The 24,641-nt window shown below is 41.9% G+C and overlaps 1 protein-coding gene across 1 annotated transcript in view; it reads right to left on the bottom strand.

Annotated features, from left to right (window-relative positions):
* Positions 1 to 917: 917 nt before the first annotated feature.
* Positions 918 to 24,641, bottom strand: part of LOC146751077 (cytosolic carboxypeptidase 4-like) — a 94,185-nt gene continuing 70,461 nt past the window's right edge. The window contains exons 5-6 of the mRNA XM_085535678.1: positions 23,939 to 24,105; positions 918 to 1,048 (exon numbers count right to left, since the gene is read on the bottom strand). Of these exons, the coding sequence (XP_085391804.1) occupies positions 24,022 to 24,105 (84 nt within the window). The 3' untranslated portion in view covers positions 918 to 1,048; positions 23,939 to 24,021. The remainder of the gene's footprint in view (positions 1,049 to 23,938; positions 24,106 to 24,641) is intronic.

Raw genomic sequence — 24,641 nt, 5'->3', positions numbered from 1 at the left:
ACTGACTGCTGCCATGCAGCATGGATTTCACACCAAATCCAGAGGAGCACGACTGCATCTAACTGCCCTGAGAAAAACTACTGTAGCTGAAGAGATGAGGAGGCAGCTGCTCATCTGCAGAACAAGCAGCACTGCCAGACACTGGGCCAGGTGAGCACCTCCTGCTGCAGCGTGATGATGACAGGGCTGGAGATGATCTGCAAAGCCAGCTTAAAAGTGGGAGACATGAGTCAACATGGCAGGAGGACAGAGGTGTTAGGGAGCAGCCAAGGCATCAAAGAGTATCAAAAGGCTTTGAAAGGTATCACAAAGTGACAGCCAGGAAGACTGGGATTATCATGAGCAGCAACCTGGATGCTAGAGATTATTTGCTCCCATACAAAATGGTAGAGATCTTGCTGCAGACATCCCAAAGCCAGGCAAAATGGGAACCCAGAGCTCTGCCTGCACGAACCCCACAGCCAGAGTGTTGCAAGCTGAGCTGCCTTGCTGTTTGTTGCATTCATCGCAATCACTGTGAATGAATACTCAGAATGCAGTCAAGGCGATAACTGAGCATGAGTGACTTTATTCAATAAAAGACAGGAGGGCTTGAGAGGTCAGGGGTGAAGATGGGACCCCTCTTGTCAAGATGAGAGTGGCTCAGAGCTGGTGCTGCTGCCTGGTGCCTGGGACTGGCAGCCTGACTCTAAGTCCCCATCTAAGATGCTCAGCTTCACCTCACTGATGCTGACCTGCTCCTGCATGGTGGTGCTGCTGCTGGGACACTCGGGCTGTGCTTGGGATGGGCAGCACTGCAAAGGCGCTGGGTCACAATCCAGGCAGGTGACTGCTGTGTCTGGCAGGCTCAGGTCAGGAGCTTCAGCAGAGCCAGGAGATATGAGAGCATGAACGTGGATGAGCCCCTTGTGTCCATCACTGTTACCATGTGGAAGGCTGTCATCCGAATTGCAGCAATTCGTGCTTAATAAGAACTCTCCATTGATGGAAACACACTGCACATCACTACTTGGTTTGGATCTTTGGGGTTGACAAGGGCTCGAATCACCTAGGAAGGCATAGAAACACAAGGGTTAGTGTCAAACGTTTGCAAGTTGAATCATGAAAGATTGTTGATATTTGGTAATAGAGTGGCGGCAGGAAGAAGCAAATAGGCTTCAAGCAACAGAGCCACTGTCTTGAAAGTGATCCTCGTGCAGATCCAGCTCGTGTGTTGTTTCACTGTAATCTGCTTCTTTGGGTCTACCTAGTGGGCAGCAACACTCGAGTTGTTACTGATATCATTGAAAAGAACTGGAGACAATTGTTCTATTCCTAAGAGCTTCAAGGTGCCTAGAAGCACAAATAGAAACCAGCAGTATTTCATCACTTTACCAAAAGGAAGGTCAAACACCTGAGCTGTGAAGAGCAGTTACAGAACCTATGCATAAGATCACACCAGACATACTTTGTTCTAACAACAGTTATGGCACATAGTCCATTTCCTTCAATATTCCCAAAATGAAATGATGTGGAGCATTACAGGGAAAGAAACACTGCACACAGACACTATGACCCTGATTATACTCAAGCAGCAGACTTAAAACAAGTCAGAGTTTTAGATTCCAGGATATTTCAGGACCTATCGTGTGAAATTCAGTTACACAACAGTGCCTAGGTGCCTGCGTTTCAAGCAACTTTCAGATCACAGCCATGTAAAATAAAAACAAATTCAGTGCAGAAATAGCAATCCTGTACTATAATACTCATGAGATTATCCATTTTTTATAGCACTCTGACTAAGTTCTAAAACTTGCTCATCCCAGTTCACTTCAACAATTTCCACCAATTCAAGCAATGCAGTTCTGAGATCCTGTGTATGTCAGGCAGATAGAATTGAACAGTGCAGAAATAATCTCTGACAGCTTTAAGAGCTCCGTTCTGCTTACAAACTCTCAGTCCAAAACTATTCACAGTTTTAAGGCAATGAACACCTGAAGCAGTTGGATCATCTGCCATTTGCCGCATTCTGCTTCTTGGCATCATGATTAGCACAAAGGGTTTTCTGCTGTCCTGCAGAGATGGACAAAGTCCTGCTTACAAATGGACCAAGTTTCAGTGTACAGCAGAGTTTGTACCAGACTAAAAAGCCACGTCATTCAATTCATGTGCTCAGGTTGTTATGCACTCCGAAAGGAAACAGAACTGACTGTTGAATTCTGAAGTCAATCTGTGGGGTCCTACATTACCTCCTGATTCTGGAAGAGGAAATTCTAATAGCAAATGCAGAACTTTGACCTTTGTAGACATGAGAAGAGCTGGCATTTAGGAACATTCATTTCAGGGAAATCAAATGATGTGTCTATATTTTTACTACAGATAGTATAGGGAGCAGCCAGTTGAAGAACCAGATACAAAAAATCCAGCCCATTGGCAGGAAAATACTTCTCCTTAAATTCTGTATGCTATCATGGTACAGACTTAGGCTACAGTGCCACATAGGCCAACCAAGCGTAGAACCAATTCCACTAAATACTGGTAGACAAAGCAGCAAAAACAGGGACAATATTCAGCAGACTGTGCTGTGGCCTTTCTACCCACAGCTCAGCATGTTCTGCCATCCGAAAAGCAAGGCCTCTTGTCAAGCTCTGCTATTTCCCTTCTCAGTGTATTCTAGCACCACTGATACCCACTGGTATCCTCCTGTAGAGTGCCATCATATTGTCATCATCCAAAGGAAAAACCCACACAGCAGAGCATACAGCACTACACCCATGCTCCAAATATCCACCTGAGAAACAAAAAGACAAGCTTACAAACCTGAAGCACCTCAAATGGCTTCCTGACAGACTGGATTGTCTGCCCTTGCCAAAGCCCACATATAGCCCATGAAAAGCTGGCTCTTTCCCTCAGGAAAAAAAAACCTTATCGTCCCAGAGAAAGCATATAACCCTCATTCAATTGCCCTTCCACTCAGCTTAGAGCACTACTAAAACCAGCATCTTCACCTTAGCTCATCACACTGCTGCAGTTCCTTTTACAAGGATTTCACTGGCAAAAATGAAATCAAAGCCGTCACAAGGGATTTAGCACAGTTACGTGTTACTGGCTACGAGAGCTGTCAGCACAGTCACCTGTCAGGCTTTGCTGCTGTTCTCTTTATGCAGAGGCACAACAAGGTTCAGACACCTCACAGTGCAATTCTCACTTTGACTGTAAAGAAAAAGGAGGCTTGAAAAGCAGTGTGTGGAAAACAAAGAAATAAGAATTAGAACAACAGTGGGGCCATGGCACTTGTAGGAATTGCTCCGCCTTTAACAGCGATTCAAGAAGGATGAGGGCATCCCAAACCAGACCAGATTGGACAGATTAACCACTGCAAGTAGTGGGTTCCAAAATTCCAGACATGAAATCAAAGCTGGAAAAACTCTTCACATTTTCATCTCTCAATTTTTAGTACATTGTGCATTACAACGGAAACAATTCTTCACATACAACTTGGAAGCTAAAGACAAGTCTGACAAAACAGACTGCACAGAAATGATGGATAATTAACAGAGCAAATTGCTCTTTCAAAAACTTAGTAATAGAAAGAGATCTCTGAAGTTGCTGTTCTGTAGAGCACCAAAGCAGTCGCTTGAGGCAGTTCAGGATTAGCCTGAGACAAACCAGCCAGCTGTGTGAACTGAGACCAATTGCACTTCTTCTATTTTACTTTCATTCTATGTGACCTCACTAAGCAAATATTGTCTAAGACCATGAGTATCACATAAATGTGCAGATCTCAAGCTGCTCACTTATCTAGTACCCTTGGCATGATGCTTTATTTTCCTCAGCTATTCATCTAGATTGTGCCTGTTGATTGTGCAACAACAGCCTGTTGGTCTCGATTACCTGTAAGAGGCTTTAAATTTGGCCAGGAAAAATCATTTGAGGATAAGTAATTATCTGGGACTCAGTAAGGCAGTCTTCCCATGCTTTCATAACAGCCGAGATACACACACACACAAACTCATGGAACCCCACTGCTTTGCACAATCCTGTGCACACTCACATGTGTCATGCACTGATTTCCCAGCCAGTCCTCATGGGGTCTATTACTTAGGACAGGAGTGCAGGGGAGCAGCCAGAAGCTGTTTGCATTCCCTGCTGTCTGCTGGGCAGCTTTGCTGGAGATGCTTGGGTTACTTTGTTTTTCCTTGGGAGGTGGGAAGGAGCTTTGGGTTGGAGGCACATCCCGTGCCAGAGCATCCCAATGGCACGTGTGGGGCACTGATCTGCAGCAGATGAAGGGGAGGAGGTCCCAGCACAGCTCTGCACCATGCTCTGCCACACTGGGCAGCTTGTTCCTGGCTCAGCAGCGCCATCAGACAAGGAGCAGGGAAGGAAATCAAGGATGGGGGGTACCATCAAACGCAGTTAGTGCATGCCTGTGCAAGACAAACAGACCCAGAGCTTGCGGGTTGTTCCTGCTTTTGTAGCATTTGTGTGCTGTAGCTGAGCAAAAGGTTCTGCTGCTTGAATCTTCTGCAAGAGCCGCCTACCGGTAAATGTCTGCGGGGATGGAGGATGAGACAGAAAGCATTTGTCTCCATGACAGCGTAGTTACACTTGGTCTAGAGAGTGAGAGAGGCAGGCAGCACTGCCTGATGTTGGTCAGGGCGAGATCCTCCTGCCGCATCACGATGATGGCAGGGCTGGAGATGATCTGCAGGGACAGCTCACAGGTGAGAGCCAGGAATGGACACTGCGGGAGGACAGAGGTGTTAGGGAGCAGCCACGGCAACAAAGAGCATCAAAAGGCCCTGAAAAGCATCACAGAGCCACAGCCAGGAAGCTTGGGGTTTTCATGAGCAGCATCCAGGATGCTAGAGACTATTTGCTGCCATACACAACGGCAGCAGAGCTCTCGCTGCAGGCATCCCAAAGTCAGGCAAAATGGGAACACACCCAGAGCTCGGCCGCACAAACCCCACAGCCAGAGTGTTGTAAGCTGAGCTGCCTTGCAGTTTCTTGCACTCATCCCAATCTCTGCGAATGAAAACTCGGAATTCAGTCAAGGCGTTGATTGAGCACGAGCGTGCCTTTATTCAATAGGAGAAAGGAGGGGGTGTGAGGTCTGGAGGAAAGATGGGACTCATCCTCTCTTGTAATCATGAGAGCTGCTCAGAGCCTGTGCTGTTGCCCGGAGCCTGGGACTCGTGTCCTGGTTCTATGCCCCCCTGCGAGATGCTCAGCTTCTCCTCGGTGATGCTGACCTGAGCCTGCATGGTGGTGCTGCTGTGGGGGCACTCGGGCTGTGCTTGGGCTGGGCTGCACTGCAGAGACATTGAGTCCAGGCTGGTGCCTGAGGTGTCTGGTGGGCTCAGGTCAGCAGCTTCAGTAGGGATGGGATGAATGAAGGCTTCAACCTGGAATTTATCTCCAATCTACTTTTAATACCTTCATTCGATCAAAATCTACTGTCAATACCTTCAAAGGAAAATGATGCTTTGGGAAACAGAACTTGCAGGCTGAGAGATAAAGCCAAGGTCTTTAGATAAAAATGAGAAAAGATTTTGCTTGTCATTTCGTAACTGTGATGAAATTCGTAATTTTTGTTTGAGCTACATTTTGATAGAATAATGTGGTCGTAATGTGCTTGACTACAAGCATGATTTCCACATAAAGCTGACTCTTAGCAGGAACTCTGTTTCCTTTAGAAGCAGTGAACCCTGGTAGCGAACAGCTTTTCTTACTTCTAAAGACCCTGTCAACCCAGCACAGGACATGCAGTTTGCTAGCATTAAAGAACAAGTTTGTATTTTCCTTGTAAGCAATGTCGGAAGAGAAAGACAACACACATTTCAGAACCATTTTGGCCCCAGTAAAAGTGATGCCACGGAAGAGCTCCATCAAAACTTATGCAAAAACATAAGTTCAAGTGGGCAAGGCCTTATGAAAATCTTCCACACAACTCAATGGAGATTGGGGTGGGTGGGTTTATGAATAAGAATCCTTAAGAATTTTCTTCTAAGAGACTTAAGAACTGTCAATATATATATATAAAGAATATAAACACTAATTCTGTTACTACAAATAAATATATCCAAAGGGTTAGGAGACCAACCCGATCATATCACAAGCTCTTTGATGACTGTAAACGCAGTCATCAATACGCAGAAAAAGATTTAAATAGATTAATATGAATGAGTACAAATGTACAGAAAGAACAACTAGGAATAAAGGTGGAGAAATGAAGGCACAAAGTGAGACGAGTCTGGCAAAAATATCACACAGAAAAGGATGCAATTCTTTCAATTTATTAGTAGCAAAAAGCTGCATAATAAGTCCTAGTTTGCTCCTCATCAGAGAAGCAAATCCTATTGATAAGGTTGTGAGGAGAGATTTTGCATCAGTTTTCATAAAAAGGTCAACTGTGATGAATTAAGGTTGTTAAGAACTAACAAAGAAGTAAAAAAAAAAAAAAAGGCCTAGAATACAAAAGTAATAGGGTAGAGAAGATACATAGCTTAGATCTCTCCGAATGAGCTGAATCTGCTATATTCCTACTGCATTTCTAAGGGACTGACTCAATCAATCTCAAAGCTGTTAACGATTATGTTTTTAGAACTTAGGAAAGCCTGGTGATGAACCAGATAACTGATACAATGTACAGACTTCTTTTGAAGAGAGGAAAAAAAAAAGGGGGGGAGATGATGAAAAATGATAGACCTGTCAGCTTAACTCCAGGTCCTCAGAAGAAAGAAACAGTTTAGAACAACTTAGAAGAGATAGGTATCATTCAACACACCTTTGTCAGGAACAAATTACTATTAATGATTCTAATTTACCCCTGTGAGAAGGTGTCAGAGCAACACAGAGTGGACGAGATGCCAAGAGAGTTTCCAAAACTTTACTAAATTCTCAGGCCAGATAAGCAACATGGTTTAGATGAGCTATAGAAGGATGAACATCTGTAGGTTGCTCCAAAAATAATGCCTCCTATTTATTTCCACGGACATCACAGTAGATACAAAGAGCACAATAACACTGCTTGATAGAGTAAATTCTCAGCTACTAAACACTATTTCTCAACTCAGATGCTAGCATTAGCTATGCATTTTCACCAGCAGTGAACAAGAGCCTGCAGGTCGCACTTAAAAAATCTGCATGGCCATCTGGAACACAGCTTGTCTTTCACATCACTGTCACCAGTGCTGAAATGTACCATTCACTGCCTCACTGTACTCACATCCACTGATTGGTCACTGTACATGTCCAGCAAACGTCAATGGATGCCATTTTTTCTGCACAGAGAAATTCAGTTCCATTCCTTTGCTTCATGTGCACTTCCATGACAGACGCTATTTTGCCTCTGCTGCCACTTATCACACAGCAACAAAACAGAAGGGGATCCTGGTGGGAAGGTTCAAACTCTACTGCCATACCACCAACATCTGCCTCTGACATCCTCAACCAACATAATAAAATAGGAGGCTTTACTTTCAGAGCAGCTCTTATAAAAATTGCTTAGAAAAAGTACTCTGAAAGTAGCTCTCAGTCTCGCTGTCAAAATGCATAGCTGTTCTAAATGATCTTCTGCAGGACCTGGTCACAGAATTGGTACAATCCAATATTTTTATTAAAGATTTAGATGAAATAGAAAGTATGTTAATTTGATTTGTGGATGAAACCAATGTAAGACAAGTTTGCATTGGAATTCAAAATCATTTTGACAAACTGGAAAAGCAGCCTGAAGTAAACAACTGCAATTCAATAGGGTCAACTACAAGCTACTACAGTCAGGCAGGAATAATCAATGCTACAGACACATGAACGAGGAGCAATGACAAGGTAGCATTTCTACTGGAAAACGACAACATTCTGCACTGCTGAAGACTGCAAGCTGCATGTGAGCCAGCCACTCATGTACCAAAGTGCAGATACAATTCTGGCTGGGTATTAAAAAAAACCTGTACGCTGGCAGGACACACAAATTAATCTGTTCTCTCTGCACTGTTAATCTCTCTGTTAGAATTCTGTTTCCAGACTCAGGAAGCAATTCACAGGGAGACTTGGCACAACTGAAAAAGGTCCAGAGGACATCACTGAAAAGCAAATAAGCTTCTTCCTATGGCTAGTCTAGGTAAGACAAAGAATATATATGGCAAGGACTTCCTATGGCAAGATAGGACTTAAGACAGACAGACAGTTCTAAACATGAGAGTTGTATGAGCTGGAACAGATTACTTACAGAGTCTGGTAATCCCAATATTAGAGATCTCTACAGAAAACTTAGACTAACCTATCAGAAATGATGCAGCTAAGTTGAAGAAAAAAGATGGCTGGTGGAGGTCACCGCCAGCCATTAGCTTCATTAATTTTATGCAACCACAACTAATATGTAGGAACAATAATTCCAACATTAACTGGCAGAGAAAAGGCAAAGGAGTAACAGGACATTTAGAGGACACTTCTGCTAGAACAGCACAGGACAACTTTGATTGGGAATGAGATGTGTTGGTAAGATACCCAAGACTGGAAAATCAATCGCTATTGGACACAGCAGTATTTAAAACCAAATCACTGTAAGGTCAGAAAACAAAAAGATGAGAAAGTATAATCCTGTATCAATATGCACCAATGGAATCAGGCAGTATAAAATGAAAGCTTGAATAAAACTTGCCTATGGTACTGTTAAACCTAGGAGGATTACAGGTCACTCCTTGCAACCTCACTCCTCCTCACAGAAACTCCAGAGAAGATCAAAATGAACAGAATTAGAATGAGCTTTCATTGATGAGCCGTTAGGAACAAATAGATTACTGAAAGCTGTGTACATTTTATCAGCAGCAACCAGGTTTGGCAGGGCTGTTATCGCTGGGTCTTAGTTTATAGAGGTATAGATGAAGGGGAGAGGCCATCTGGGCAGAGCTGCCAAGTGAATCATAACAGATCAGGAGCACAGGGCTTCCCTTCAGAAGGCTGAGCTGGGAACATCGTATTGGGAATTCTTTCTCTTACCAATTTCATCTGATCTCTTCTCTCTAAATCCCTTTTCTATTCCAGGCTTTGTTTCTCTGGGGCCACTTATAACACTCCTTTGTTGTGACTGAAGGAAGGAAACAAAAGAAGCAGGAAAGTATTTTGCTGTATTAAAAGCACAAAGATGGAATGTTTTGTTGACTGAATGTGCACTCTGCATTCTTAACTGTTCTGATCCAAAGCACAGTAAAGTCTTCAGTTGCCTTGGGTCACATTCACAGTACAAGTCAATATTTCATCAGTCTGGTATGGATTACAGAGGACTGAATTATCTCAGCATAAATTCTGGATTGCATTTTATATAGTCCATGGACCTGATATCTCCTTTCACTTTCCTACCTGCATTTTAGCAAAGGCTGCAGGTAGGTGTCATTCAGTAGGGTTTCAATAGACACGTTTCCAGGTCTCATACTGATAGGAAGGTTAGACTCTACAATACAAAGAACAGATTACAGCCATAAACTATGCCTTCTCTTCCACCCTCATCTCCACTCCCCAGTATGATACCTTATTTAACTTATAATTGCAGTACGATTTTTCTTTTGGGGTTGGGATTCTTATCAACTCCACCATTAAGCAAGTGGAATAAACTATATCAGGGCAAACTACAGGCAGGTAAAAATAACGTCTGCAATCCCTTTTCTAGAAATGAATTAGCTCTGGTGCTATAAAATCTCTAACAAGTTGGATTAAAAGACAGACTCCTCTTACATCTTTATTCCCAACAGAAATAGCACTGCTACTGCTGGGAGATTTATTCATGTCACAACCAAAGCACTTCACATTCCCAAGAAGACCAAGTCCTTTGGCTTATACCTCTTGTGACATCCTCAATACATTACCCTTTCCATCCACAGACCAGGGTATATTAGAGATTAATACAGCTCAGCAACTCAAAACACACAGATTGTCAGTCTCAGTAATCAGCCTGAAGAATTTAGAGGACAGTTGTTATTTACTGAAAGTGATAAGAGACCCAGCAGAACACTTAACTCTAAATAAACAATGTGGAAACTTCACTACCCAGAAAGTCCTAAGTGGCAAATACACAGCTCAGATGTTCCTGAATATGGTTTGATTGCATCCATGCTGTGAGGCAGCAAAAGCAAAGGGAGGGAAAGCTTAAGTCAGAAGGCCCTTCTCACATGGATCTGCTCTCGGTGTTTAGCACTGGTTTGTTAGTTCATTAAGAGTGTGTTAGAAATCAGTCTCTCCATGCTTCTCACCAGCTCCATCGTGCAACAGCGTGGCATTTATTACAATGCACTACTCAGTAATGGGGCCTTCTGGCATGTGAGCAGCAAGGGGTCATACTGAGCCTGAAGGGAGCTGGCAGGGGCTTTGTGCAGCACAGAAGTAACTGCAGAGACAGTTCTTTGCTTCTCTCATAAGTTTCCCTGTAGAGAAGTGTCCCATTAGAACAGTAAGAAGACGGCAACCAAACCCCATCTCCTTAGAAACATGCAATGATTTACCTATTCTACCCTACCACAATGAAGTGCTTTAGCACTTTACCTATCTTAAGCTTGTATTGGTTTCTGCTCACCCTAACGCTGGAAATAAACCCATTCTCCAACAAGCTGTTGCTGCTCACACAAGGACTTGTGATGGAGCTCTAAAAATAGCCAAGTGGCACAACAGAGAGAGCTCCTGCATTCACGCCAACACCAGGATCCAGAGCCCAGGGAGCTGAAAGGGCTGATAATAGCCTCCATCGCTGGGCACTAAGTGGTTAGGCTTTGCCAGCTGCTGAATTCCTGCCAGCCATATGTCTGATATCCTATAATAACCAGCCAGATGTTGGGCTAAGGTAAAGCCTGACAGAGTTCAGAAGGAAAACGGTGTGCCTGCCTCTCATGATCAGCCCTTGCTGATCTTTGAACTCGGCTGTTATCTTGAAGGAAAGCCTCTTCTGAACTTCGGCATGAATCTAATTAATGAGTTAATTCCCTGCTAATCTATTCTCCTCTTTGTGTCCGTTTCATGATTAATTTAGTTCCAGTGAATTTCCTTTACTGACTGCAGAGTAGAAACACACTTCCTACCCTATTAATCTCCACTTCTGACCCATCAGTAGGGGACTAAACAAGGGTAAATGGCTCCATGCTTTTATTTTCTGAGCCAAGTGATTTCTAGCAACGTAAGGGGGAAGGAAGTAGGGAAATTCTGCAGGCACATCATGCCACTACTGTAAGAAAAGGTGGAATAAAGGCTGTCGATTAATTGAAAATTCTGCCCAGTTACATCAACCACACATCTAACAGAGAGGAAAGAACAGCAAGGCTACACACTGCATAGGAATGTCATTCGGATGTAAAGGATCAGATAAATAGCCAAGCCCAAACACCAAGAAGATAAAATCTGTTGAGGGAAACATAGCAGGGATCTGGGTTTTGTTATTCCTGAAGTTCCAAGGCTCCCTCATATATTTCCAAAGATATTTTACTGGTGTGGAAGAGAAGATCTTAACTGGAGAATGCACAGACTTCTCTGTCTACCTCTGCCTCCAGCACTCTTGGGAAATAGAAGGAAATTTGGCCTGTTTACCTGTCTGCTGAGGTAACAGTTACTCTTTCAGCATCTAAGTCTTAGAATGAAGTCCTCTTTGCTGAAAAACGAACATAATCTGCTGTTTAAACTAATAAAAGAACAACAAACCAAAATCAACCTGCATTACTGTTAGCAGTGTACAGACATGACAGAAAGCAGCAGTAAGGCTGACATTTTCTTAGTTAAGCTAAACGACTAATAACTACCTGGAATAACACGGGGAGTGAGCACAAGGCTGCAGCTTTATACCTCTGGATCCCATTCAGGGCCAGGCTGTTTATTTCCTTTAATGCTTTACATCTGTTAGCATTAAACCACACTATCAGCTCTGATGGATTTACATGTATCTTGCTGTTGCATGCCTCTCTTGAGAGGCTGAGGGATGGGAAAGGTTACCTTCCCGCCATTGCGTTCCTACCCCCATAGCTCTCATGCAGCCTTCAGGGAAGCATTAAAAAAAGAAAAAGAAAAGTAAAGAGAAGCAAAACCCAAAGAGCTTCCTTCTCCCATGAATTAAACAAAATGTTCTGAGGCTGTATAACATCCATAGGAGAAGAAACGCTGCCGGTGATCAGCATCGCAAACCTTCCTTCTGATGGCACAACGTGTCAAGGACATTTTTAATGAGGGATCAAGGACACTGCTTCTTGAGAGTCATCTTGTTTAAGCTGTGCTAACTGTGGCTTTCTTAGCATGCAAACCCAGCACCTCACAAGAGAGGCAGGAAAGCACCACAAGGCAAAGAAGTATCCTGCTTGCAAGGCTGTTCCTGTCATACCTGCAGGGGAAATAATCTCAGATGTTGCAGAGAGCATCTTTCTATTGATCCTTCCCCAACAGCCGTTAACTTAGAGCCACTCAGTAAGGAGATGGAAATGCCAGAAATGAGGAAAAATACACCAAAATAAGCAGAGACCTGTAGTGAGCCTATCCATTATCCACTTTCTGATAAACCCCAGTCCATATGACAGAAACTACACTTCTGAGAAGCCTAAGGAATCAGTGGATGCTGCATTACAGAAGAGTCTTTCAGATATCTGACACTGCTGGGAATAAACTCCTGATGGACCACGACCAAAAGAAGGACATGAGCTAGCAAAGAGAACAAAGATCAGAAGTTATGCAGGGATGCTGAGTACACTGCTCCCAGTTTCTCTCTATCTCCAGGTGCTGGGTCATGCATGACTAGATTTCCCAAGCAGTACCTGGTGTATGGCCAGCAGCAGCAGTATTAGAGGCTTAGCTTTCAGGCCTTGCTCTCCAGGGACTTTCTCCACTTGGAGCAGAGGCTTTGATCCTGAGTAGTACATTTGCACAAAAAGAACCTGGGTATGATTTTAAAGAGAGAGAGAGAGAAAAGTGAACACAAGCTTTGCTTCTGCATCTTATGTCTCCAATCTGCTCCTTGAAAATGGCAAAGACATCTCAGACATATTGTCAAAGGACCCAACTAATTTTTCAGCCTAATCCATTCTTTGTATCTCCATGAAAAAATAATATATATATATATGTATATACAGAAAATTCTTGAAATTAAGGCAGTTTTTCACTTCCATGAAAGCAGGGAGGGATCTTAGGTCCCAGCTTCTTATGGGGACCCTCTATCTTATTCACTGCTCCTGTGCTGCCCACAAGCTGCCAGCATGACATCCTCATCCACTCAACTCTCTCTTTTCCATTTCATCCTTTCTGGACTAATTAGGTGAGAACCGTCTTCAAGTCAGACATAATGCTGAAATCTAAAAGATCTAAATATAAAAAGTGACATCATTTCTTACGGGCATGCATTCCCACCTGAGAGACTCTGGTTTCCTTCACAACCCCTCTTTGTGGCCAGCAATCTTCCAAGATTATTACTTAAAGATAAAATGGTTTCTCCAACACATTCATCAAATCAGGTGATGATAAGGCTGATTAATCCAGGAACCTCCATCCTTCCTGAAAACAATAAACTGCAAGGCCTACAGACAACAGGATGGAAAATATTACAAAACTTATTTTAAGAAATGCTCTGCTTTCTCTATCGAAGCCATCCTGAATTCCTGTCTTCCTACATGTTAAAGGATAACACATAGAATCACAGAACAACCCAATTTGGAAGGGACCCATAGAGATTACTGAGTCCATACTGGACCACCCAAAAATCAGATTGTATGTCTGAGTAGATAAATAAGGACGGTTCCAGAGAAGGTGATTAAAGTCATTAGAGCAATAGGAAGGCTAAAAAATATGAGTGTCTTTCGTGACCAGATGCACAAGAGAGACAATCATTGTTTACAAAATAACTGGCAATTTGGGCACTCCCAATTATTCTCTCTTACAGCAGAGGACAAAAATGCATTTGCAAAGGTGAAAGCGCAGCTGAAGAGAGGAAACATTTTCTGAGCAACACACAGCTGATCTATGAAACTCAACTGATAGACTCAAAAAGCATTAACCACTCGTACAGAAAATAAGAACATTGGAACATTTCATTAGAAAGGATTATTGTTATTATAATTACTTGGAAAGGCTATAATTTCTCACATTTCCAAGTATAAATAAATAACTGTCTGAAGATAGAAAGGCATTCCCCCATATGGTGGGAATAGTTTGTAATTGTCCACGATGGCAATTTCTTGCATCTCTCTGAAATCTCTAATGCTGGGCACTGTCAGGAAGGACTCCTGACTGGCTGAACATCGTACAATGGATCCTGTCTCATGATTCACATCTTCACAGATGAAAATACAGGTTGTGTGTTACAATGAAAAATAAGTATTAATGGGATGGAAAGCCTGACAAGACAAATCCAGGTAGCAATACCCAAATTCTTGGCTGCCCCCTGCAGTTCAAAGGAGATCAAACACTGTTTTGTTGTTTGATACTGGGAGTTTGCTTGCTATTTGAATACCTTGGACTTTTATCTTTTAATGAGATGCTGATGCTTTATGGAAGATACTGTAGAATGGCATCTTCAGAAACAATTCTGAAGTACACAGTGTAATGTAAAAACTTGTTGAGCAGCCCAGACAGAACAAACAGATTACACAGGAATAGACAGAATAGACAGGAATAGATGCTTTCTATTCCTCCCTTTATTCCTTATTTCTAATGATACTGCCCTGATAGCTCTTCTTGAATTTAGTTTCTTCCATTGCTTACTCTCCCTCCAAGCTCCAATTCCTCTAACTCTTTTTTGAAAGAGGGATTTAAGGTAGTAACTAATTGTTAATGCTTAATAGGAAGCCATTATAGTTTAACAGGTAATAAGATACCATAAATAACACTGCTGGTAATGCACTTTTAAATGGTTAAGGATGTACTTGAAAGCGTAACCACACAAAGCCTGCTTCTGTTACTTTAAAAATGAAACTCATCCTTCCAGAAATTAGCTTCACATCCATCCGAAAAACACAAGTTTTACCAAGAAGAAATGGATGCAGGATTGAGAGACATATTCAGCAAGGGACTCCGACTGCATCAGGGGAGAAACATGGAAAGAACACGCTCTAATAGCTGGAAACAGCTGTTTTTTCTTCTATCCTCTTACAGTGTACAGACCCTGCTTCTCCTTCCTGCTCTGGTGGTGGCCAGTGCTTGGCATGTTGTCTTTGCTCAGCCTGAACTACTGTTATCTACAGACTGGCCGTGGCCAAAATGGCACAGGTCTTCATCTTGTGAGTGAACTCCCCCAGTATTCATGGGAATTGGATTTGAGATTTTAGGCTTTATTTTTGTGTGTGTGTGTTCTTCAGATGTTAAGTATTCACAGAACCATACTCAGGTTGAAAGGGACCTCAAGGATCATCAAGTTCCAACCCTCTGTGAAGATCCGTATGAAGTATTAACATCACATGATCTTATCATCACATCTTTGCAGGCCCAGCTCCAGCCAAATTCTCACAAATTCTTCCTGCTAATATCTCATTTAGCTTATACATCTTAATAAACCCCCACTGTTTCTGAGACGATATAATGAATCGCCACAGGCTACAGCAGCTGGCTTACATGTTTATGCCTCTATGCATATATGTCCATGTACATGTGTGTGCTGGGTCTAAAAACACCAACCTGCACGTATTTACCTCAGTCTCACACAATACTCCTGCCATGTCTGTCTCTCTAATATCTCATATGGCAGCAAGCAGCAGGGGCTGCGCATGAGTCACAGCCACAATACACTGCACAGCCAGAGCCTCTGACAGAATATACAATAGAGCTGAGATGTCAGTGGAGGTGGCTTTGGAGTACTTTAAAAATGCTGTTCAAGTGCCAACTTTCACCTCCAAATACGACACTTTGTTCGCCCACCCACTTTCGTTCCAAGTTAAATGTTCCTTTTACTGCAACTCGACAGCTTTAATTATGAATTTATGTCTTTTTCTATCCCTATAACTGTTCAGTCTCTCATTTGTCTTGCTAAGATTTTTGATATGCTCCTAGATAGCAGCTGTATACTGTCACCACAGTACAAGTGGCCTGGTCAGACTCTCATTTGCAGGCTGGGCATCAGACCAAAACCTGCAATAAGCTGTTTGCCTCGAAAGCACAAATCTCATGTGTTCCCTCTGCAGAGAAAGAACAGAGAGATGGGGACACAGTGTGCTGATGAGCATCACTGTATCAGAACCACAATGCTTTCCTTTGCTCTTATTGCCTGAGAAACTTAAATACATATAAAATTCTGACCTGAGGAAAACGTGGATCCCACTGATGGTTTCACTGAGGATGCAGCTCCTTCTATCATATTTTGCCCACGACAGAAGACATCCATTTTAAACACTAATGTTTTAAACAGTAGCAGCACACGTAACCCTGCCGCCATCAATGCTGTGCAGGACTGATGTGTGGTAAAGCCTTCACCACCTAGCTCTGCAATAATGTTATATGGAGTGTCCTAACACTGCCTCTTAAACACCTGATCCATGGTCAACCCAAAATTGTCGCATCTGGCTGCATTCAAAATGACTGTAAGTCTAAACATATCAATCCTCTCATTATCCTTTGTGACTTCTAGGAAAGACTCTATCCCGTTCCAGTGTCAGCACTATCCTGGTCTATAAAGATCACCTCAGACGGAAGTGCATATCCCTCATAATCCAGTCTTTTGGGAGATATTTCATAACTTCATAAATTAATGTTGATTGCTTTAGAAGTAAATTTTTATCCCAGCATGTGAAGGGACCCAATGACTTCCACATTTCAAGTACGATTTTAAGGGAAAAGGACTGTACCACAGAAATACAGATGCTCCTAATCAATACGAAAATGTCTAATACCAGGCAGTAGCAATGTGCCTCACAGAAAGGGCAATGCAGAGCCCATTTGTTCTGCTGGATATATACAAGTTCATTATCGGTGCTCCAGTCAGATCTGTACGTGTACAGTAATTTGAATAACCTTCGATATGATAGCATGCAGTCCTTCTGTGATTCCTTTTTCTGCCATTTGCTCTTTTCATCTCATCCCTTCCTACTGCTGTTTAAATTGCTATTATTAGCTATTAAATGATAAATGAATTACCTCTGAAGTAAGCATGAATAATTGTTCCCAGCCTGAGATAGGCTTGGACTGGTATTTGGTAACAGTCAACAAGATCTGTGTGGCTCCCAAGGTTATTTCATAATAATAATAAAAATCAATAGGAAGAAAACAGGGACAGCTCCAGAAAGTGTTAATGAAAAGTTGCTGAATTACAGTGGCTCACCTGTGCACAGCTACATAAAAGCCTTCTGAATACCAAATACATTAATTATAGACTGCATTGCTCGGCTGAACCTCCACAGAATTCATTGGGCTTGTATTCTCACACTAACAAAGGAGAGACGCTGAAGAGTGCTGGATGAGAAGGATGAAGGGAGGGAGGGATGGAAGAAAGTTCATGTTCTTATTTACAAAACACAATTATCAATATATATGTACTGAGAGTAAAATCTGAATCCAGTAATAGATCTAAATCCAAAGTTGGAGGTGTTTCCTCTCATGAGCAGGCACATCAAGGTTTTACGTCAGACCCTGGACAGAAAGAAGATACTCCCCTTTTGCAGCATCTGTATGAAAGAGCACTGTAGAGTATATATGTATTTAAGCAATACCTCCTGGTAGTCATAAAGTGATTCTGACTCCTTACAGTAATGTGAGTCTACCCCAGAACTCTGCAGCTGCTCTCATAGCTGACACACTCCTTTACTGTTAAAAGTTAGGCGGTGCCCTTGAAGAGTTATATGAAATACATTAGCAGCTCCTTTTGCTCCATGTTCTACACCACTAACATGACACAGTATGGCAAACACGAAACTTGGATTTACCTAATAAGCTATCACCATCACCATGCCCTTTTTGCTCAGGCATCCAAACACAGGAATATCACATTCATAGATGTTCACAAAGCAGTAGAAACTTCAAATTCCTCTAACAGCTACATAACCTGTGACCAAGCTAAAAAATGGAATCAATAAATAACCTCTCCTTCTGAAAGCTGCCCCAAGATATTTAATGTCTACAGATGATCAAGGTTAAAAATGTTCCAAATCTTTACTTAAAGAAAAATGAACGTTCAATCAAACAGAAATCTGAATCAAAACTACCAGATGATTCCTGCTGATGTTTTCCAGGGAATTAGATTCACAAAATGATGAAAGAGCCCTTTCATCTCCATGCATGTGTCAGAGGACTCCCCAGAGTCCAACCGTACAGACTGCCCCAGTGGATCAGGTACTCAGCCTGTTGGAACCATGAGGAGATGGGGCATTTGGGAGGGTGAAGCACTGTCTTGCACTCAAACACTTCAGCCAAAATTAGTTCCAGTTCATATAATTTAAACGAACAAACAAAAAACTGTAACAACAAATGAAACCCACATTCACCTGTAAGCAGAGGAAGACACAAACCAGGAAGCAAGGGAGCCATTTGCCATCACTGCACAGAACTATCATGTCGTAATTCTGCTGTTTAAATATGTGTTAAAGATGCATGAATTGAAACCAACATGCCTCGTTCCTTCTTTGTTCTTTTGCTCTTTGAACTTCCCACCTTTGGGTCTGCTTCACTCTATTTTGATCTGAATGGCATTTTGGCCACATAGCTTAAAAGATGAGCAGAATTGCTTGCACAGCCATAATCAGGCGAGGATGCATTACAGAGAAGAGATGGGAAATCCAACAGTTCAATACTATCTAGGATTGTGATGGTGCATCAATGAAGTATAGGAGAAGAGCAAGCACAGTTCCAAATGATCTACAAATCCTTCTTGTATATTATTGGATTTGCCATCCACTCACTGACCATTTTAACTGCTCACTGTATGGAAGATGAATAGATTGCACCTGGACAAAGGGCCATGGTAGTGATTAAACATTCTGCTTCTGATTAATATCACAGTAAGGTATATTTACCATCTGGGGAGGAGAGAAATTTATCTCTGTTCAAGAAACATAAGAAATGATAAAGAAACACAAGAGATGAATAATATCTGAGTCAGCAGAAAACACTTAATGACTTTGCAAGGGTCTGCCTCAGTATGTAAGAAACACCTCCCAAACAAAGGGCTACAACTGCTGCAGTGTTTGCAAAACACTCAAAGGCACAAATGCAAAAAGAGAATGAACAGAAGTGCCATCCGTTCAAAACATGAGGAAAAAGGGGAAAACACCCTTAACAAGGTAATGCTTTCTGAAACCTGCTCTTAGTGAGCAGTCACTTCTCATCCTCTTTGTGGTCATGAAAAATGTGAAGTTACCTGGGCAGCACTGACTTAAAACCCAATTGTTTCATAGCAAATGAGGCATGAAACTTATTATCAAAAAACATGATGTCTGAAGTACATGCTGTCATTTTGTTTTCCCAGAAGACAGCTTCCGAATGCCTGAACTGACTGCAAGACATGGCTGGAAATACAAGAATTAGTGGCTCTTCTTGAGCAAAAGCAGAGTTGTGAGGCCAACATCTACAGCACTGTATCTTTGTGAGATAAGAGAGTAAAATGCCTCTACAATCAACTGATACATTACCTTGTTTTTCAGAAGATGGCTGCAAAATGCAGTTAACCCTCCACATATTTGACATTTGACTTGGCAGAATGGTCCTTAAAACTGGCCTGCTGGTAGAGGAATAGCCTTTTGATGCAGAAAAACACCTATAAAAAGTTTCTGAAAAGAAAACCCCACAAACTACTAAGTTCTTTAGTAGGTCTTGTGCAATATGAGGGTGACGGCACCTAAACAAGTGTGAGAGTTAAGGAGAAATGCCCCAGGGGCACAGGATGCTAACTAAAAGCTGGCTGATACCTTGAACAATTTAACCACTAGACAGGCAGTTATGAGAATTGTATTAGGATGATCAAGAGTTTGTTCCATCCCCAGATGCATCTATGCTTCTGAAGTTTGCAGGATGTTCTCTGGATGATATTCTTTTTGGAAACATTTAAAGAATCACTTGTTTTTGTCTTCAACTAATAATCATGGGAAGCAATATATTAGGTACCAACAACCTTTGGAGTACTGGTTCCAGGACTCTGCTAGCACATCATTTACATACCATTTAAACAGAGCTAAAACAAAAGTCCCCTTACTAGACTTTCCCCAGTTTTAGAAAGGTACAGCATTGAGTAGAGCATTGAGTAGGAAGTAAATAGGAGGTTTTTGTGGAGAGAGAATATCTGAGTAAGGAACTTGCAGTGTACTGTAGAGATTTCAGAGTTAAACTATTTCCACACAGTCAAGCACTTTCAGGTAATCCAGAATCCTATGATCTCACTGCATCTCATGGCAATAATCTCAGTAGTTACCTGTTGGTCTTTAAGACAGCTGCCCTTAGAGAACCAGAGATGAAGAATTGTTATGTGAATTTCATGTTCTCCAAGGATTTCCAGGTTCTGGGGGAAATACTCTACTGTTCTATTAGTAATGTAGCCCCAGAGACAAAAATTCAACTCCCTTTTTGCTTATTTTCAGATATAGCTACTTTGTTACCCTGCCTCTGCTGGGAACTTACTACACAGTTAATGCTCCTGAATGACTTCATATACTGTATGTGCTAGACTGAGGTCAAGAAGGAATTCTTGCCTGTGTTCCAAAATACATTTTGTTAGGACCACTAAAGGTTTAGCACACCTTTCTTCGGCTCACTGGAGACTGTACACTGAACACTATGAAATCAGGTGGGAGAAATCCCCCATTCACACAAGATGCCTCCATTAGACCAGTCATTTCCCCAGTAGCTATTACCTTGCTTCGATCTACCGCTCACTGACTCTGACAGAGCAAATAGTTTATTCTAGAGAAGTAGCCAGTGTCCAGCCTGCTCCTTCATCCTCCTCACAGCAGTAGCGGAAAAGTAAGGCTGCAAAATGCCCTGAGCAGAGAGAGCTCTAAGAGGAAAATTAAAAGACACATCCAGTTATAAACGTTGACAGGTGAAAATGTTCGCTGTTGGAGGGAGATGCTGAGATGCCAAGTCAATGCCACGCACACCAGACACCATGACAAAAAAAAAGACACAAACGCAGAACATGAACCGTAGGAGTTTCGTAACATAAAAGACCTCTGGCTTGTGATCTATGTACCTTTGCCATGAGACATATCACCTGGAAGTCAGATCTGTCCAGTACTGGATTAACTTCTCTTTCCATGGCTTGACCTGTCACCCGGAGTACTATAGAGACGGGCACTCAGAAATGCACATTTAGAAAATTAGATAGATGTATTGAACATAAGCACTGTGCAATTAATCTCACTGATCACAGCTTGAGTGGTCAGAGCAATTTCAGCATGTTTTCTGCAAAATAGAACCTTATCAACTAAATAAAGATCGTATTTTCATCAAGGTCGAGTGACAGTCATCGTTTTCTTCTGACACTGTTAATCCTGCTCTGATAGGAAACATCCATATGTGTATCTTTCTCTAGGTGAGAAAGTCAGTCAAGACAGTCTTCTGCAACATGCTCTACCAAAAACAAACTTAAGCTGCAGTCAGACCCATTGGCTCCCACTTAAACACCCACTATTCATTACACAGTACAGAGGTCTGGAAAAGGGATTGCCTGCAAGGTGTTTAAACCACCTCTGCTCACAGTGTAAAGCACACAAGAAAGACATCCCACAGTGTAACCATTTAGGTCGCTCCTGTGTAGCACCTGCAGGCCCCGAGTTCAACTCTGCTTTGGCAAAGGTACAAAAATAATTTGGGTTATTTCCATCCTCACAAGAGGAAAGCATAGAAAGTGTTCAAGTGTTTTTTGTGGTAACTACAGAAGACAACAGCACTGGTTCTAAGCTATAAACACTTCCTGCTCCTTAAACCATGAAAGACAGCTCTAGTCTTGGCAAAAGTAGACTATAATTACCATTGATGTAGTGACACACCACCAGTAAGCAGAAAGACTCTGCTGACCTCCCTGTGCTACCTAAATGGAGAAAGACTGGATTTCATCTTTACAGAGTAAGATTAGACCGAGTGGAACCCCACACTGCAACCTCCAGTTCTGATGGATAATCAGTTTTTTATTTCATAGTCTATGCATTATTTTATTTCAAAGTCTGAGCTGGGGGAGAGGCCTGGATACAGCTGCTCTCCTGCCCATAGCAGTGTGCTCTCTTTATTCTGCATTCTTCCTTTGGTTGCTTTAGGCCTCTTATTCCCTCTAAAATCAAATTATGCAGTTCTCTTGGCGAGACTCAAAGAAACTCAGAAGCAAAATATTAATTTTCTGAATCAGAATCAATAAGCTGCACAATCCTTTTCAATGAATTATTTATCATAAAATAGAATACACTTACAAGCCAAGCCCCTTGGTCCCCACATCTCCCTTTTCCTGATCTTTTGCAAAAAGCTCCTGTAATATGGCAAATCTTTAGACAGGAGCAAACAATGTAATGTTTACTTGTACTACAAATGCCAACTAATTGCACCTAACCCATCAGAACTCCATAAATCTGCAATTCCACCCACTGGAGTGAAAATGAACAAGTAACCATCACACTGCCTTCAGCAGTGACATCCCATCCCCAGATGACACAGAACCTTGAAGGGACAGAGCGCTTTGCTTTTGACCACCACAAACAGATATGGAATGGCATGGGAGCTGTACAAGGTAAGGGATTTTTCTTTAATTCTTAACTTCTTTAAAAGTATTTGTCATTAGAGAGCTGCTATATTGGTAAAGGTTCATCGCCCACACAACATCAGGAAAAATGAAATGAATGCTCACTAACATGAAACCAACCAAAGAAAAAGGTAATGGAAAACCACACAAATGAGAGAAAGTGCTCATGGAGTTGGTATGACCAACTTATTTTCAGTGTCTGGGACAAGTCAGAGTTCAATATTTTCCTTCCCTGAAGTTACTTTCATGCAAAAACTCCTCCAGCTCTAATTCAGAATTGGAAAATCTGATTTATATCTCAAATTCATCCACCTGGCCAGGCTTCAGTAGCTCTCTCTAATGAGACACCAACGATTTCTCGGATGGCTGTCCCCAGTACTGAAACCATTTAGGATACATGTTAATTGCTTCATTTATGTGTTCATATGTACAAGTGAGCACAGCTATACAAAAGGAATGTCTCTATATTTTAGTTCTCTTTTTTTCATTGTTCCCCATAAACATTAAAAACCACGAACAAGCTTGTAAGAATGGTTTCAGGCATGAGGAACAGGTGGTGCGAATGTCAGTTAAGTATTCCTGCAGGGGGAAGACTGGAAGTTTGCTGTAAATTATGGGGGCATTTCTGCAACAGAAAAAATTGGCTTTTCATTGATGAAGCTGGAAGCACTCTTTGATAACAAACCCACTGGGAACTTCAAATCATATCACATCACTCAGTTATTTTTTCCTCCATTTGTCTTGGAAAAACAATATTGCAAGAGTAAGTGCTTGCATGTAGAACTAGGAATAGCATGGTTTAGAAAGAGCACATACATTTCTGCTTCATCACAGCTGAAGCATCCCATATTCTGACCTTTACCCAGGCCAAATTCCCCACATATGAGGCAACCTCACTTGCATACATCCCATTGAACACAGGAAGCTAAGAAATGAATTTTGCAATTAGGAAAAAACACCTCCCATATGGTTGTTTGGATAATGACTTCATCACACGCACCAAAAATCACAAACCTATGCTTCATATGTCTGTAGGATACAATGCTGTGAGGAAAAGAGGAATGACTGTGCGAATCCTTGCAGAATCAGGCATACTGTTTCTAAATCATACCATCAAAGTCCTTCACCTAGAGAACATCTTCCCTGTAGGAGATTGACTCCACAGAGGAGATCTGAGGTGGACAGAGTATCACCTGAAACTTCAGTTTCCTGTTGATGAATTCACTGAGACAGTGCCATCCATATGCTCAAGTAATATTTTGAGAGGAAAATGAAATTTGTAAGGAAACTGTCACTGACCTTTGTGCCCGGTCTGTTATTGTTATCTCTTCCTCCAGATCTAGGAGTAGCGCTGCCTGAGCCATCACCTTCTTGCTGCAGGGCTAGGATTTGAGGTGCAGAATGAGCAGAGCAAGGCAAAACTTGCTTCCCATCTCCTCCAGCTCTTGAGTTCCCAGCTGCAGGCCCTGGTGGAAAAAAGGAGGAAGTTTCATTGCTGAGTGTACAAAGCGCAGGTGTTGGGAGACTGTTTTTCAGAAGGACAGCTCTTAGTATTACAGTATCACCTCATTCAGGTTCCCATACAGTCAATCATGAATTCAATGATAGCATTTGTTCTACAGGATCTATTCTAAAATAGCTTCTATTTTACAGAGGCAACAGAGGCAAGTAGTGTAACTGCTCTGGTTACTTACACTGAAGTTGTCACTGTACAAATTAGACTCATACCCCAAGAGGATCTGACTAAATACACTCTTACAAATCATTAGGTCTCATCTTTTTTCTCTCTCTAGAAGCGTCATCTCCCTAAGCAATGGGAAACAAATAGGTTTTATGACTGTAAATACTGGACAGTGGCAGAGATTAGAGAAAAAACAGTGAAGAGGGGAAGGAGGGAACATCTTTAACAAGTTATGAATTGCTTTTTAAGAAAATCAATTACAAAGTAATTGCAAAATAACAAATAACTCTGAGGAATTTCTCAGTGTATTAAAAGCCTATG

Source organism: Coturnix japonica, unplaced genomic scaffold (assembly GCF_054131305.1).
Source record: "Coturnix japonica strain WE unplaced genomic scaffold, WE-NBRP24 Scf147, whole genome shotgun sequence".
Taxonomy (NCBI): domain Eukaryota; kingdom Metazoa; phylum Chordata; class Aves; order Galliformes; family Phasianidae; genus Coturnix; species Coturnix japonica.
This window is presented reverse-complemented; position numbering and strand designations above follow the sequence as displayed.